At 34.6% G+C, this 18,265-nt stretch overlaps 1 protein-coding gene across 3 annotated transcripts in view; it reads right to left on the bottom strand.

Moving 5' to 3' along the window:
- Nucleotides 1–18,265, bottom strand: part of TLK1 (tousled like kinase 1) — an 83,187-nt gene that overhangs the window by 19,223 nt on the left and 45,699 nt on the right. For all 3 annotated transcript variants that reach the window (XM_032445830.1, XM_015868504.2, XM_015868505.2), the window contains exons 3-11: nucleotides 15,169–15,240; nucleotides 11,600–11,675; nucleotides 9,101–9,147; nucleotides 8,577–8,663; nucleotides 7,120–7,209; nucleotides 5,688–5,780; nucleotides 4,821–4,931; nucleotides 3,692–3,828; nucleotides 2,240–2,428 (exon numbers count right to left, since the gene is read on the bottom strand). In XM_032445830.1, the coding sequence (XP_032301721.1) occupies nucleotides 2,240–2,428; nucleotides 3,692–3,828; nucleotides 4,821–4,931; nucleotides 5,688–5,780; nucleotides 7,120–7,209; nucleotides 8,577–8,663; nucleotides 9,101–9,147; nucleotides 11,600–11,675; nucleotides 15,169–15,240 (902 nt within the window). The remainder of the gene's footprint in view (nucleotides 1–2,239; nucleotides 2,429–3,691; nucleotides 3,829–4,820; nucleotides 4,932–5,687; nucleotides 5,781–7,119; nucleotides 7,210–8,576; nucleotides 8,664–9,100; nucleotides 9,148–11,599; nucleotides 11,676–15,168; nucleotides 15,241–18,265) is intronic.

Here is an 18,265-nt window from a genome sequence, read left to right as displayed (position 1 = left end):
TGATTGGGTTTTTTTTTTTTGTTTGTTGTTTTTGTTTGTTTGTTTGTTTGTTTTTGTTTTTGTTGTAAATTGGAAATTATATGAAACTGCATAACATCAGAAAATATACACAAGTCTCTTACCAGGAATTTGCCTTCATCTACTTAATAACTAGACCCTATCTTCTGTTTTGTTGTTGTTTTTTTTTTTTTTGTCCCAGAGTGTTTATTTTGATCGACTCCTAAATTAACAACATGATTATGGAAATTTAACGTGAAAGAAGACAGGGCCAAATGCACCCGTCAGGTATACTAACAAACAGCATTAAACAGCAGTACTTGCTGGGTTTTCAAAATCCATTCAAAAATCTATCTGCGCCAATGAAAAGCAGAAAAAGCAGAACAGAATTCCCTAAATAAAGAAAATAAACTGGAAATACAAACTTCCTACTGCCACAATGTCATTATTTATGTTTATTTCTATTTCACAGTTAATGCAAAGCTATGGACTGTTAAATAAACATACAGGAATATGTATGGAAGGATTCTAAAATAGAATTGGCTGGCAGATCTGAAATTTTAAAAATGTTCAGCTCCCAAAAAGCAAAAAATACTACACGAACTTTTGCTGTTAATGTGGAAACTTAATGGTAGCCTCTATAGCAGGAAATATCTCCCAAGTAGAGTCTGTAGCGTTAACACCAGCCCACCAACTACAGAAATACTAACCTCTCTTAATGACATGGTTAACATTCAAAATGAAGATCTTTCTCTTCCTTATTATTGATCACAGGCTAAGAACTGACTAGAGTTACATGGATTCAAATGCTCTGAAAATACTGTTCTATTAATTCTTAGTATCAACTGAAAAAAAGGCTTTGTCTTCTTTTACTATGAAATATAGACACTCCCATTAAAAGAGGAGATTGCAAAAGACAGCAATGGTTATACGTTTGCAAATACACCATGCTGGTGAATTAAAAGTTCACTAACTTTTCAGATTTTTTTCATTCCTTCGATGTTACTAATAAGAAGTATTACATTGAAACAAAAAAGGTACTTTTAATATGACAGTAATCTATTGCTATTCAGAAGTATTAGTTACGCTCTGAGAAGCAGCGTAGGCACTAAGTGTTGCTAAAGAATCGATTTGAGTGATCGTTCTTGAGCTCTGCCAAAGGACACAAGTAACACTAATCAAGACTTGCTTACACTGTCAGCCTTACTACTGTATTTTCATGATATTTGTGTCACAGCCAAGCAATTTCACAATGCAGTCTTTAGGAATGACACGCTATGTTAAACATATGCACCTCTCTTTGAACTGATGCCCCAAACAAATAATTTCATAGACATAAATAAAGGAATTTACAAGTTCCCTTCTCCCAGTGGATAAACTACCCACACAAGTGAGAGGTGATATCTGACAACGTGCAACAAACCCAGCCTACTTCTGCAAAGAAAAAGTATCAACTTGCTAGTCTTTTTAAACCCACTTACTTACTTTTCACTTAAAACTAGGAACAGACAGACCATCAGCTACAGTCTCTCAGCAACAAGGGCAGTAACTAACATATGCAAGCAGCAACTTCTTAAACTGCTCAATTAAATGTCAAGAACACATTTGTCTGTGCCCTGGATTATACCATTTCTGTCCACAAGAAAACAATGTCACTGGAAAAACTGAGAATTTGTTGACAGCCTTTAATTTGATGTGTAAATGATGAAAAATTTCAAGTGCCAGTATGTGAAATGGGACCAGTATCTCCTAATGGCTACTCTTGGGATCTGCATTCATAACAGCAAAAAAAAAGATTTTTTCCTTTCTTTTTTTTAAAAATACACATCACCAAATACTAACACTCTTCTTGCCAGATAACAACTGTTAAACAAAAAACAACAACAACAAAAAAAAATTAACTGAAGAGGTTCCCAAGCCAAAGATGATGAATAATAGTTGAACAGAAATCAGTAACATTACAAGAATAAGAAACCAGAATAAGAACTCTAGATTATGAAAACAGAAAGAACACTGCACAATGACAGTACAGACCTTTCTCTGGTGACTACCCAAAATAACCTGGGCAACTGTACAGGATCTTCATAGGCAGTGGTGCAAATTTCCTTAACATCAGCAAGTCCTCAGTGAGAACATAGCTACTGAATATACTGAGTGTCTTTTTATGCTGTTATTTGAATGGAACTCACATAGACAATATCAGAGAATTTATGTAAAAGACTGATTGAAATGTTAAACTTACAGCTGTGGCAAATTGGGTCTAACAAAGGGATCGTTTTCTGCCCCATTCACAGCTTTATTTTTCCTCTGCTTGGGTTCAGAATTGGCAGATGGTGCCTGAGAATTATTCGTAGTTGGTGGCTTTCGCTTGGCCAGGAGCTTTCTTTGCCTTTCAATGTCTTCCCTTTGTTGATTCACCCATTCTTGCTGCCTGTAAAACCCCAAAAAAGTATTATTAAAGTTTAATCATTTTGCATTTTAAAATAACTACCTTTTAAGCAGATTAAGCAATAAGTTTAGATTTTTTTAAACAAATTTACTGTACATATGAAAATATTGCTTATGAAAGACAACGATTGCCGGATGTCTTCTAGTAAGGTGGGGAAAAAAAAAAAAAACACTTCTTTTTTTCTATGTTTCTTTTTCCATTTCCCCGCCTCCGCCCCCCCCCCCCCCCCCCCCCCCCCCCCCCCCCCCCCCTCCCCCCCATCTTTCCAAAGTGCTGAGCATTATTTCTGTAGTGGAAGAAATAATATATATCTGAGCTGATGGACACGTTTTATACCATCAAAAGAAATTTAAGGAAAGCACTAAGGAAATATCAGATTTTTATAGGCCAAACGGACAATTTGATCTGACCACTCTCAAGTAAATCATCAGTTTGGCTGCAGGGCAAACAATTACAACACACACACATAGATTTTTTTAGACAATCTTAACATCCTAGGCAATCACATAAAATGTTAAGACAACACAATTCCCTTCAGAAACCAACGTTTTGGTAAGTCACCTATATAACATCACAGACTGATTCAGACTCATTAACAAAGTACATCTTAAAGATGCACTGCATAATTACTTTACCAACATCCCTGATTGTCTCCCATGCTGCACTATGTTGGCCCCATTTCTGCAGAGTGCTGAAACACCCACTGCAGCAGCTCTTTTCCAGCTGGCCACTCTCTCTCATCCCTTTGGACTACACTATCTGAAGGTGCCAGATTTGTTCCTCATCTTTCATGGCACTGAGGAGATGGGTGCCTTAAAAAGCTGCTACAAACATGGATGTGCAGAGAGCACCTATATGACATGACCAATGAGAGAGTTGCAGACTTTATCTGTCCTGATTATCAACATTGATACTTGGTTAGCTGCTTGAAAATATAACTGATTTATAATTTCACAGCTCTTTCTACAGGCTGATCTGAATAATCAAAAGCTACTCATTTAGTATATTCACATATGTCTGAAAGGATGGTTAAAATCAAGTAAAACCAAATCATTTTTCAAGAACATTCAGCCTCAATGTTCCCTCAGTTGATTAAAGGAGTCTTGTGCTGTAGCCTCTGTCTTCAAAAGGTAAAGCAACATACAACGTATGAAAAGCTGCTCCAAACTTAGCATCTCAGAAATAAAGAAAAAAAATCCACTAGAGGGAACTAAGTGAGAATTTAAGAACATTGCATTGACTAACTTTACAAGATTCTGAAATGCAAAGCCATCTGTCCACTGTTCAGTAAATGAAGCACCATGACGAACTGTTGTAAAATGCCCCAGGCGTAATCTGTCTTGCATGCTCTTCTCTCTGCTTGCCAGCTTTTCTTGTGTGCTCTAAGAAAACAAAACATATTCATATTTAAGTAATACTAAAGTGTTAGTACTAAAATAAAAAACCCGAAATAACCTTTATTACCTTACTGCTTTTATTCTAACTTCTGCAGAACTCAAATATCTGTGCTTGTCAGAATCAGTGCTGCTGATTTATGCACAAAAGTGAGTTTGACTCAGTTTCCTTACAAAGTTCATTTATGTTCAGAATTAAAAGAACATTTGTAAATACAGCAGAATCGAAAAGCCATCAGCATCATAAGTGTATAATGAAGATTATGTCTGTACAGATTATTATACTAAAGAAATTTCCTATGTGATATTCTCAGTCTGAAGCTGTTCACCTAGCATCATATGGAACAAATCTGAGGCATATTTTCCTTGTATTCCCCTCATGCTGGAAGTTTAAAAGGACTGAAATAACTTCGAGGGAATTCCTCCTAATCTCAGATCAGTCTGCATCCTTGTATCTGACAGGAGCATACCGTGTTATAGAACAGATGTGGCATTTTACCTTGAACTTTTTTATATCTTTATTTGTAATGAGGTGATTTTCTATTCATTTTTGTTTGCTATTCTTCTAACAAGGCTATTTTAATGAAGAAGGGAAATAAGGTATCCTTGTCTTTTACAAAAGAATGCTGCAAGTTTAAATACAACTGACATTAAATTTGAAATAAACACTTCTTTCGAAGAAGTATGAGGTGAAACTTATGTTCTTGTTTCCATTAATTCTGAACCAACATAGCATTTCATCATTCTATATTAAAAATTACCTCAGCCAATTGAGTGTCTCACAGAGATTATTATCTGGTTCCTTTACACGACGCATTAAGTGCAGATTTTTTTTTTTCCATCCACTTAGAAACTTATATAGAACTGGTAATATCCTAAATCCTCACGTTTTATGCTGTGTTATATCTGAATTACTCATGACAGGGGAAAAAAAAAAATCACTGAAGTTTTTAACACAAATATTTTAGAAGTAAACTTACCTTTTCAATTAGAAGCTTCTTGCTCATTGAAATACATTTGTTTAACCTTTCCTTATATTTTTCAAGTAGCTTTTGTTGTTCATCTATTTGTCTTCTAAGATCACAGTTAGCCTAATAAATACAAAAAGTATTAAAAGAAATATTGAAACACTTTTTTTGTTTGTTTGTTTTTTAAATCAGATGCCAGTGAAAATAAACTTATCTACCTTCAACACACGCATCTTTCACACACCTGAAGCAGGTAACATAAGTAAATACACATACACTGTAAGAAAATGCTTATATCATCCCTATAGATTAGGATGGAACTGTGAAAGATGTTTTTCTGTTTTAAAAACAGGAATATACTTGAAATAAAATGCATTCAAGAACACTACTTCCTTTACACCAAGTTGCATTCTGTATTAGACAGTATTCAGCTTGTATATTTTCTACATATAAAAACACCATACTGGTCATTTTTTCCAGTCCTCCAGAGCTAAACTGTTGCTAATTTACCTCTGTATCCTTTGTGTTTGATTGCCAAAAAAAAAAATGCAAAATTCGAATGGTTTTCATACAAAACCAAACTTCCACACTATGGACTTTTATTGTGAAAAATTCCAGTTACCTGAGCATACCAAGTTTCCTATATTGGAGTTATGTTTATCAACTCAGAAAAACACATCATTCAGTTTAATGAATTTGTTTTTTTAAAGGTTAGCTTTCTACCTCATACTGCTGGACATGTGCTGAATCAGGTACCCACAAAGCCAAAGCCTCCAGGACAATTTTATTATGTATGGTATAATGGATTTATACCCGCACACATATGAACACACTTAACTATGACTTGTGAATGGAGTGCTTTTTAGATCTAACACTTACCCTGAGTAAGTCATCTATACGACCTTCTTTCTTTTCCAAGTCTTGATTTTTATTACTTTCTAGTGCAGCTAATTTCAGCATTGTGAGATCAGTCTGAAAAGAACATTTTAAAGAATTTAATACTTTTCTTTAACAATAACAGCATTATTTCTGTCATTACTTTCATGTATTTTGATTGAGATATGGAAGATTCATATTCAAAACTGCTTTTTCCCTTCACTAGGAAGAGCTGGAAACAGCTGGAACAAACACACACTAACAGTGTGAGAAGACTTCATCACTCATTGAAAAGTTCTTGTTCACAAATAGGCATATAAAGCAGGGCAAGAACATGGATGGCAAGTCTGGGGGCGGCTCCAAAAGTAATGCCTCCCATTTTATTATGTTGGTCCATGACATCAGAGGCAGGTATTGGCTGTACAGAGTAGAGGTTGAACCTTCCCAGCAATAGTCTGTTACATTTTGTTGCCACACGACAGAATGCAGCAGAAGGGCACTCAGGCAAAAGTGGCATTAGACACAGAACTGCATATGAAGTAAAAATGCATCACTGAATTTCAACATGCAGAAAAAAAAAAAAAAAGAAATCACACCTGTTGACATTCACTGACACTTCCTGAACATTTATGGAGACCAAACAGTGGATGAGAGCACAGTGAAGCGATGGCTGGTACATTTCATCAGTTGTGACAATGATGTGAAAGACAAGCCATGTCCTAGACTGCCAGGCAGATTTTGATGAGTTTGACATGCAGACTCTTGTTCATGGTTGACAAAAATGCAGAGCCAATGGTGCTGACTATGCTGACAGTGTTTGGTAGCTGAGAATTCTACCAACTAGTGTTATTGTTCTCTCTGTATCTGTTGTATTTTCCATGGAAATTAATACTTTCTCAGTGAACTACACAATTACTTTAAATCCTGTGTATTCTCTCAACAGCCACGGTAGTCTTGTTTTAACTAACTTGTGAAAGTCAGAACAAGATGCATTAGAAATGGCAGAGATGATGAAACATGTGCTATTGGCTTTTAATGTCATGACAGGAACTGTACTGCATTTTGACTATCATCTCACTTTTTTCCTCTGTTTTGTTTATGCAGTTACATGACAACAGCAGCTGCAATCTCAAGTATTACCCAAAAGAGAAGTTTCTCATTCTAAGTTCACACAACTGTTAAAATCTTTTGTAGAAACATACCAAGCACATTGTCTAACTGCTCACAAAGCACACAACTGGAAGCAGAGTGCAAAACACAAAATTAATTCAAGAGGCTGCAATTACAAGCTGCTGAACTTAAAAACAAAAATTCTTTTGAAGACTATAAAGCAAAGCTTCTGAAATCCTGTAAGAGTTTAATAGTTGAAAAGCCAAGAAATAACATACCTACTAATCTTCCTATTGTTTGAATTTATATTGTGAAAAGCACTTACCTGAGTAATTTTAAAAGATAACTGCTTTGGTTGCGTGGTAGGGTGGTCCCCAAAAGCTAATGAAGTAGGAGAAGGACTATTCTGTCGAACCTGGAATACATGAAAACAAAGGATTTTAGATGTAACTATAATATTCAATTATGAACAAAACTTTGTTTACAATTCTTGGTAGGAAAATGATACAGAACATAGAAACACGGTGTCCTTATTACACAAGGTACTATATGGTACACTGCATTGAGAATTATTGCTATGCTGTTACACATCACCTGTACTCTAGAAAGGATGCAATATATTCTCTGAGAAAACTAGGACTGTCACTCCTGGGAAACAGATGGAAAGATTTAAGACAATACAAGACTGACACAAGGCAATGCCTGTCTTATAAAGTCTTATTTTTCTGATGCTAAGATTTTGCAACTCAAAAAATAATGTGAGTTATTTTTGGAGAGTTTATTTCCCTTGGGATAACTTGAAAGGGGAAGCCAGTGCTGATCAGAACACAAATTCTGTTACTGAAACTTCCCAGAAACACTAATTTGTGTGTTAGGCATTGCAGTCCATAAATTTCATTTAAGCCCTTGTGTGAGGGCCAGAAAGGGCTTAGCTGACTTGTGAAAGGCTTGATTTTCTCCTAAGAAAAACCCAAGCAGCAAATGAAGAGGGCTCAGCTGGGTTAATTTGGGACAGAGGAGCGTTGGTACCCCATTATGGGACCAAGGTTCTCCAGACTGGGCTTCATCCAAAGGATGATGTTTTAGTGGACATTGTGGTGCTTTAATGGGCCTATGCCCATGCTAATACACTGATGGTTGGATTTCAGGATGGTTGGACTCAGAGATCATTTCCAACCTTAACAATTCTATGAGACAGTATATTCAAGCCAACTTCCACAACCTTTATAACCCTCCATACAGTTAGCAATATGGTTGAAAGTCATTTCTGCAATTGATGGAATCTGTGTAGCCATTAAGAATCACATGTGTGTACCTAACACAAAAATGAGCATGAGGGGAAAAAAATGAATTTGCGATTAACAAAAACAATAACAGGCAAGTTATTATTTAAAACCCTATGATTTATCAAAAGCTTAGCTTTCAAGTCCTATGTCACAGGTTCGTCTTCCCCGAATGTAATAAAATACCTACTTAATTTGTGCAAAGCTTAGGAATTAATACCAAAAGAACATTTTAACATTTATAGGTCATTTCACATTACTTTGTGTTCAAAAATCATTTTATAAAAAATCCCAATACAATAATGATACAAATTTATTTCTGGAAAACTTCAGTTTTAACGTTCAGGTTGATCTTTTTTTTCCCCGTGCTGTTTAAAAATGAATTCCATCCTACCATTCATTCCTTTGAAAAAACACCCCTTGTATACAGATACTCTTTAGCCACGCTACTTTCAGAGAACGAAACTATCTCCAGCGGTCATGAAGTTCACAGACTTACAGAAGAAGGGGCGGAATGTGAATTCTGAGGAGATCGGATTGCAGGAGGTACACCTCGAACTGGACTAGAGCCGTTTCCACCTTGGTACTGAAGAGAAGATACGATCTCTTTAATTAAAATATATTACACAAACACTGAATGACACAGTTCATCTGTACAATGAATACGTAATCTAGATTGCATTACTTGGATTACTGAATCCTTGGGTCACCTAAAGAAAAGTGCAGAAGAAACTGTTTTCTGTCTTTTAGCTCAGGCTGCACCAAGAAACTGTATCTCCTCTTAGAGGTTTAACATTTAAATTTACATTTTAAAAAAAAAGGAAGTATATCATATGAGGGAAGGCTATACTTTATTATAATTAGTATTTTCATATACAACTGGAAGAAGAGTAGCCTTCTAAGAACAAAGCACGGCTATGTTGTCACTCCAGAATTTGACAACTGATGAGTTCACAAATACCACCCAAAGCTGCTTGCCGGAAAAAAAAAAAAAAAAAGTAAATTTAAAGACAAAAACCTTACCTCAAAATAGTCACTAATCTTGTGGCCACGTCCCCCGATACTCTTTCCTGAAACAAATACATTATAATAGATTAAATAGACCACTTTTAGATGTGTTACATTTTTACCTATAAAATAATTATTGCAAAATCTTAACACTTGTTAGTTGGTTTTCTTTGGCATGATAATATACGATCTCCGAACGTTAGATACTTTAAGGAATTGGTTACAACAAAGAAAACTGCTTGTTCCTTTCATTCGGAAATCAGGAATCAACCCATACTTCTAAATCAGATTTAGTACAGGCTTAACAGTAAGAAAGACCTATTCTAGATAACAGGAAGCTCATCCTTCATCCTATAGATGAAATCTTTAGCAGTGTCTCCCTTTTTTTAAGCATTATCTCCAAGTTCACTCACATCCGAAATACCAAATTAACCTATGAATATTATACGCTCCAGGTGAGTTATTTTGCCCAGATGCTCAGCCCAAGGACTTCTCTAAATACCAGTTAATATTGTGGGTGTGGAAGATAATTTGCATTCCCATTCCTCCCAGTGTGAGTAATAATTAGATTTCAAGTTGCAGCATCCACTAGGGGAGATAAATAGAGTAGAACACGATAACCGAATTTCTTTTTTATCTTAACCAGTAACAAGACAGGAGCACCAACTTGAATGCATTCTTCTTTGACATGAGTGACCCAATCCATATGCTGCATTCCAAAAATCTCACCAATGCCTTATCTAGTGGCATAAATATTCTATTCAGCTTTAAGACAAACTACCTTTCAGGAGACACCTTGAAATAGGACCACTGCTCAAAACTTCATAAACTCTTCACAGGAATAAATTTTTGTAATAAGTTAGGAGATTATAACCACAAATCTCTCTGCCCTTTGCAGCAAAGCCTGCATCAATATATCATATAGCTTTCCTATTGCTTCAATTCTCAAGAACTCTTTCTAGTTAAGCATGACTCTATATAGGAGTTGCTGCATAGTATTTTGACACCAATAATCACCATGAAGAAAAAAAAAAAGTAACAGTCCTCTGTGTACTAAACACTTTGGAAAGAAATATTTAGATATCCGAAAGACCCACAAGTGCACACAGCTAATTCCTTCACTACTTACCCCATTTGTGTACATCACTACTGCTGCCCTCCAGCCAGGTCTTTACATACCATGCGAGTCTGTTAGATTTGCCTTCTTTGTGCTTGATTCCCACATCTCACTTTATCAAATTAAAACAGCTTTTATCCAGATAAACTAGAAAGGTTTTTCTTTTAAACAGAAATTCTATTCTATGTCATGTTACATAACTCTGCACTGATGGACTGACTACATCAACTTATTTTGGCACAGTCAGTTAGAAGTAGATTTGCACTGATTTGATCCCACTTTCTAATTAATTAGCTCCATGTCCTAAAAATATTTTGGTCCAACCTTTCTGGATGATTTTGCATGTTATGGTAGATAAAATGCTAGATATGTTGTATACAACAGCTGGATCCCTTGTTCCTCATTTTTCAATAGCAGTATTTCCTGCGCTTCAACTGTACAACTGCAATATGCTGTAGTTCTCTACACCTGTTCTTTAAGAATGCTGTAGTGCAGACTATTCATTTTTACTGCTACTGACAGTAAAACATTAATTATTAGACATTATAATCATGTTGGGTAAGCCAAAAAGTTCTTAATTATCTGTATTTTCTCTAACTGCAATTCCTTCTTGTAGTAGAAAGGACAAGCTACTAGACCAATGGAAATAGGAAACTTCATTCAAGCTCTCTGAACAAGCCAGGTCTCTGAAGTAACACAAAGAAACCTATTCTAGTAAAACCATATAAAATTTCAATATTATGTTGTATCACAAAGACCTCTGGATATGGAGCTCACTGACAGCATCTGAAGTGGCATTTCTTAGCTTAGAAACAAAAAGAATCTAAAGAAGATGTCAGCAAAACCAGTTTCTCTTCCCTTTTGATGAATTTTTGCTTTGAAATTTCTATTTCCTCTCTCAGAAAGTCACATTAAAGAGAGAAACATGAATAAACAGGCTTTGTAAACATTTGTAAACATTGGAAGTCTGTCTCTTCTCAAGTGTCCCACACCTCTAGAGCGCTACACTATATCCACAGTAAGAAAGCACAAAATTTAATTATTTTTAAGTATAACTGTAAAACAAGCAATCACATATTATAACCAGTATATATATATTAATATAATATTAAAGCCACTTTTCCTCTTACCCGCTGAAAATAAATACAAACCACAAAAGTGCTGCTAGTTTTTAAACAGTACTCAGAATGCCACTGCTGCTGCAAGTTATGCAGAGAGCAATGCACAACTCTTATGGTCAAGTACCAACACAGCCCAGGCTTTACTTGTCTGTCCCTTTGACCGATAGATACATTTGAAGTAGCATTAAAAGAATTCTTAAGCCTAGCAGTCAAAAATCTGTGCATCATCATTTAATCAAATGTACATAATAACCATATAATTAATTTACAATTTACCTTGGCTGCTTTCACTCTGAGTGTCTGCTTTTCTTTTTCGTCCTCTGGAAGGTTCTGACTGTTTCTTCTCTGGAGTCTACGAAGAACAGAAAGAATGTGATCCAACAACAGCTCTATTTACTTCTCTCATAGCAACAGTATTATGAAGTAAGCTGTAATTTTCATTCATAAAATATAACTTCACAAATCAACAGGAATGCTGTTATTTCAGATCTTTGTTGAAGTAGATAATATGACTCTTGGTCAATCAAACTAATATGAACCAGAGTAGATACTGAAGGAATTAAGACATAGTTCTTAAATGTTTATGAACATCCAAATTTATTTGACCCAGGCTGTATTTCACTCAAGAAATCTTCAGGTTATATCTGTGGGTATTTTACGACTCTCTTTTATCATTAACAAAATAATCTAACTTTTGATCGAGCTTACTATACACTGCCATAAAATATGTACAGAATTCTAGTGCTACAGTAAGATGACAATGATGTTCTTTATTTTCTAAGTACAGAAGTCATCTCTAAGCTAAGGTAATTTATCTATTTCTAGATTTTTTAAGATTTTTTTTAGATTTTTAAATTTTTTAAACCTCAAAATGTGAACACCTACCCACTCCACCCTCAGTGTCTTTGTACCTGTACCCCAAATATAGTCAAGTAAAAATATTAATGGTAAGTGAAAAAGCATGGACTCATTCAATTTCTTTTTTCAGGAATATTATAAATCACTGCCCAGAAATGACAATCAGAGAGTGCAACATTTATAACAAGAAAGGGTTTTGATAAGAAGCACCTTTAAGTTTTATTTGTTCTCCTCTGAACAGAGCATTCAAAACAGACAATCACTCTGGTATAAGTTACACTGTACAAGCTGCTTTGGTTCAAGGCAAACATGCTGCTACTGTGCACTTAGTCTGCAAGGAGCCTCATGCCAGTTACGAGAGAAATAATGGAAGCAATTTGATGAAGCCTACTGCACAGTCAAATGAGTGGTCCCTAGTATCTTGGACTAAATATGACATAGGTGAGAAGATGCTTCACTATTTTAAGATATCAATATGTTAATCATTTGACCAAGTTTGTCAGTTTGTGCTCAAAGGATTCTTTTTTTGATACAGAAAATGTAATGATAATTGAAGCTTCAACTGATCACCAAAATAATTTTTAACACATTTCAGTCCCAAAATCTTCATGTGGATACCTTCAAATATAATTTTTCTACAAAAATCTAAGAATATTCATTTTGGCAAAGAGGTTACTTGTGATCTATAGAAAATTATCGGCCTACAAGGGGAAAGCCAAGACAAGAAAGCTCAAACTTCCTTAGTTTGTATTACATATTTATATTACATGTATTTACACTACATACTGTTTACAACAGTTACAACTCTTAACTGTTTTACTAACAGGCTACAAATGAAGTTAAAACTACATATATTTATTAAATGTTATTTTTAATTAACTCTTCCAACCACAGTGTGTATGCTTTACAATCCTACTGTACACAAGCTGACTGAACAACATAGACTCCTGAAAATGAGGTTACCTAAAAACTACATGATTCTATAAGCAGAGCATGTAGCTTAGAAATACTGTTTTTATAATTTGCAATCACTGTCAGGTAAATTGTTAACATTAAGCTCTCTCTCCTCATAACTGAACTGAGCCCATCACTTTCACCCTAGTTCTTATTTTCTAACTTTTAATTTTGCAGATATCCTTCTAATGTATTTGGTTCTACCAACCTTATCAAGCCAAAAACTCCCCAAAGCTTGTCTACAAGCCAATTCATGCTTAACCATTTAAAATTCTCAACCAAGAAAATTAGTTTCCAACTGCAGTGACTCATGCATTCCATTCAAAGACGTTTAAAGACGTTTATACTTTTAAAACTATAACTAAAATAATCGAAAAATAAACGTCTGTTTCATCAAATTGTTCTAATTTCTTCCAGTATCTGATTTAACTTTCCAAGCTGAAAACACTAATGATGTTACCCAACAAAGTCACACCTTTTCTAAGAACAATATTCACATGGCAGTGTACAGTATTTAGTTGCTAGGAAATGTTCTCCAAATTCCTTTCTAATGAATGGAACCATAGGACTTTAAATAAGCTGAAGACTAATGGGGCTGAGGAGTACCCTCCTAGTAAAGACTGAAGCTGCTTTGGGACGCTTCAGAAGGTTTTACCTACAGCCAAGATTTAGACTAAAATCATGTTATTTCATAAGCAAGATGAAACAGTTCTGAAGTCATCCAAGTTAACTTTCGAAGCTGTGTTAAAGTCACCTACAGCCTGGCATATCAGCAGAGCTCTGTACATCACAGCCTTGATCCTAGTTTACTCTTCAATTTTAATGAGGTTCCTCTGAGCCTTCTCCTCATATTCATAGTTTTAATTCTTGGATTTTAACATGCTCTTCAATGAAATAAACATCTGTATGTACCAACTCTCAACCAATTAATCTCCTTTTAATGATACTTGGATAAATATTTCTCTATACTTTATGTGTACTTAAACATTTTCTACCATTACTGTAGAACTGTTAATACTAGAACTCAGGAAGTAATTTTTGTAGGGAAAAAAAAAAGTAATAAAATGTGTTTTGTTTTGTCTCAACACTTAAACCTCCAGTATGCTTTTTTAGCTGTTAATGTTTTTCATTTGCACAATGAATGAGTTGATAGTTTTGCATAAGTGCTTTTCTCTAAATCCTATCCCCTCCAAAGCTTTACAGCTACAGCAAACAAATACAGCAACGCTGTTTTCCTCTGCAGCGCATTATAAATTCCAATTAGATCAAACCTTTAGTTACTTCTGAAATTACATTTATAATGAGGGTTTTGTATTAATGGGAACTGAAGCAACTGAACAGCTACAAGCAAGCAGAGCAAAACATTTAAGTAGCTAATCAAACCGGACAAATCAAGCCACAGACAAAGCTTTTCTCCTTTAAATAATTCATTATCCACAGAGAATAGAAAATACTAGTTGTAATTAAAAGAATGTATTTGTAACCAAAACAAGGAGGAGTAATCCACTTTAACAAGGGATGGTGGAGGACAGCCAAAATACTGGAAGCCTATCAGAAGCACCTATTCACACTCTGAGGTAGCCAATTTAGCTTAACTAAAAGCAGCTAATACATACTCAAATTACGTACTGCAGCAATTACGCATTTCATAAAATAGTAATAACATATAAGCTTAAAAAGAAGTTGAAACACAGGTCTGGATATTAAGTTCAAATTGCCAGTTAAAATTTATTGTTTGCAATGCTTGGTTTCAAGTTATTTTGAAGATCCAGGTTTACTTTGTAAAGCATCTCTTCAAACTGTTATTCAATTATGCTGCCCTTTTCTTGACACATCCAACAGAGAGAAAAAAAAAGACTACAATTCTTATAGCTGTATTTGCTGAGGTACATTGTGAAAACAAAAATGAAATACAAAACAAAAAATTACATACCAAATAAAGAACTTCTTTTGGTATCTGTTTATAATACAGCAGTTTTTCTCTCAACATCAAGTAATGCTGCTGCTTTCCATAATCCGCCTAGCATACTTACCTCTGATTCTTTATCACTTAAAGATCCCAAGCTTCCAAAACTGTGGTTCGAACTTTCATTATTTGTTGAGGCCTAGCAAGACAAATACAAAAGTTATGTATTACAAACAGACTTGTTAAGTAAGTACTTCATTGTTGTTAAGTATTGCATAGAGATATCATGGCATTACTATCACATCGGTAACCAGTAACAGCGATCAAAAAAAGCCCGAATGGAAAAACAGATGAACTACAGAGTCCCAGTGATTTGCAGTGGGGATAAGAAATTCAATGGCTATCTGTTTTGATGTAATGCAGCCAATTCTGTATCTTAATTTCTTTTGAGACAAGTAAAACCTTGGAACGTTCAAAATCGTATTTGGGAATAGCAAAACATCCAAGGAAGAACCCTATAAAGTGAATCCACCGAACGGGCTTATACATCCTATATTGCTCAAAGTGTTAGAGACTGAACCATTTTCAAAAGGAAAGAGGCTCTAATTTTCTCTAAGTCAGACAACAGGCTATTGCAGTTATTTTTAAAATTCATTCAACAGAAGAACAACTTATTGACAACATTACTGTATATTCTTACAACAAATCACATCCCCGGTACAACAGATTTAGACTACTGGAGAGGGGGAAAAAAAATTAGTTTCAAATTACAATATTTCTATAGAAATGTTCTACAGCTGATTTTTTCAGAGATCTTTTGAACAGAGAATGGCAGCAAGAACATTTTATTGAAAGAGTCTGCTCCATTCACACAAGAAATGCTAACATGAGGTTTTTTGTGTTTTTTGTGTTTTTAATTAAAAGAAAATGGTTATACTGCTGGATTATTCTCTTCTCCAATAGCAAGGCAGAACAAACACTCTGAAATAAATCAACTACTTAAGTACTTAAGGCAAATACAGGAAGGCAGAATGAATACACTGAAGTAAAGCAACTACTTAAGGCATATACTTGCTTTAAAACATTCAATTCCTGCACCGCATGAGCTTGTAATACAGACCTGTGACATCCGGAATATATTGATTGCAACTGAACTAAGATTGCTAAAGAAATGCAATTAAACCCACAAAACTTCCATGTATGTTTGCCCCCAAAATAGTCCCTAGTTTACAAATGCCTAGATATGCTTTGTGATTCGTCAACAGGTGATCATCAGAGTCAGGACAATAATCTCAGTAACCTACAGTCATATACTGACTACTGCTTATTGAAAAAGCTTGAAGATTCTGGAATTTACCTCCTCCACAGCTGAAGAACAGTTCAGCAGATAGGCCTTCCAAATAATAATCTCAATAAACAAGACTCAATCTCCATTTAATTACTAGATGAATAAAGTTCTAGCGTGTTTTCCAAAAATAACCTGCATGCATTTATCTTCTGCAGTCTCTGCACTGTCATGCTAGGTTATGAAAATGCGAATTTGATGTGCAGAATCACATATGTATGCGAAGAGGAGGTGTTCTCATTTTTGCCTTCAAAGTACATCTCCATCTCCCAGTTACCTCTGCATGTCAGATCAAAAAGCTTGTATCATTTTTCAAATAAAAACCAGATAAGCTTCTCATAATGTCTATCAATAAGACTACAGAACATAATGAAAATAAAATAAAATAAAATAAAATAAAATAAAATAAAATAAAATAAAATAAAATAAAATAAAATTTCCAAACAGCCCACATACATTGACTGGTCAGAAATGAGTTCAACGTATAAAAGAAATACAAGCAAAACTGACAGAATTGCCATTTCACTAATGGTGGGATAAATTGCAGTTGATACTGGTATTCTACTCCATATTCCTGTAAGCAAAAAAAGAACATATATTGCAAGGTACGTTGCAGATCATTTGTAGAGTATTTCTAGCCAAAGTTAAGAACAAAATCCAGAAGGTGAGGATTTGTGTCCATCGAAAGACTACAATCATAGTAGTATCTTCTGCAAGCAACTATCAAAGCATTTAGTAGAATTAAAAAACTTGATCTAGCGATCCATTTGCAAAACAACTGGATGTGATTCAACTATCTTTTCAAATAGTTCAAGGACTGTGCCAAAGACAAGAAATTTGTGTTTCACATAGTAGAGAGAAAAAGGAAATTAGCTGGCTTTTTTTGTTTTGTTGGGTTTTTTATTTTTATTTATTATTTTTTCTTTTCCTGGCTAATTTGGATGAACAGTCTCAGAAAGTGGAATGTAATTTGGGTAAAAATGAAGTGAGATTAATAACAAGCAACAAAAAAAGTCCTGGAGAGATTTATTGGATTGATGAGAAGCAACTAACAGAGAGTTAAGTTTAAAGAATGAGAACCCCAATGAACTTGATAATTAATTTCAAATAAAATGCATTAAACACAGTGGTATACAGATTCTGAGGAAGAAAGACTGGCAATACAAGGGACCAACAAAGCTGTATCAAAACATAATGGAAGAGTTTATAAATATACTAGAAATTAAATGAACTCAAAAGAAGGGAGATCTAGTCATTAAAAAGGACAAAAAGTCATCTATATTTTAAGTAATTACTTGAGCAATTATCATGAGTTAATAAATTAGGGAGTAAGTAATACTAAAGGATCCAAAGGAGGAAAACAGCAAAAATGAACCAGAATTACTGACTTTTCCCTCAATCTAATTTTAATCACAAGGGTAAAATATACATCTTTTGTAGGCACACTTTGAATACAATTAAATAAGAAGAGAAAACAGCAGTGCATCAGTCACACTGCATCAATTCAATCTGATTTCTTTCATCAACTGCTGCTATCAGGTAGTATCTTGCTGTGTAATACAGACTGGTAATAAAAATATCAAATACTAAGTGGAAAGTGCTAATAAAGCTTGCACAGAAATTTTAAAATATAAGAGCATTACATACACTTTGGAATCAGAATACCCAAATATTTTAGCAATGGGTGAAATTAGCTTAAAAATTGTAAAAATGTTAAAAATAACTAAATTTTAAGTGCAATATTTGGTTATATTGGTATTTGGTAATATTTTTCCCTGAAGTGTTGCATCTTGGTTTTGACATTAAAGGATGGATTGCAGAAATACAATCAAAATACATAACACTGATGTGTCTCAAAAAGCTGAAGTAACTGGATTTT

The sequence above is a fragment of the Coturnix japonica genome, chromosome 7 (genome assembly GCF_001577835.2).
Source record: "Coturnix japonica isolate 7356 chromosome 7, Coturnix japonica 2.1, whole genome shotgun sequence".
NCBI classification, from domain to species: domain Eukaryota; kingdom Metazoa; phylum Chordata; class Aves; order Galliformes; family Phasianidae; genus Coturnix; species Coturnix japonica.
The sequence above is the reverse complement of the archived record's forward strand: the minus strand, read 5'-3'. Positions and strand labels throughout refer to the sequence as shown.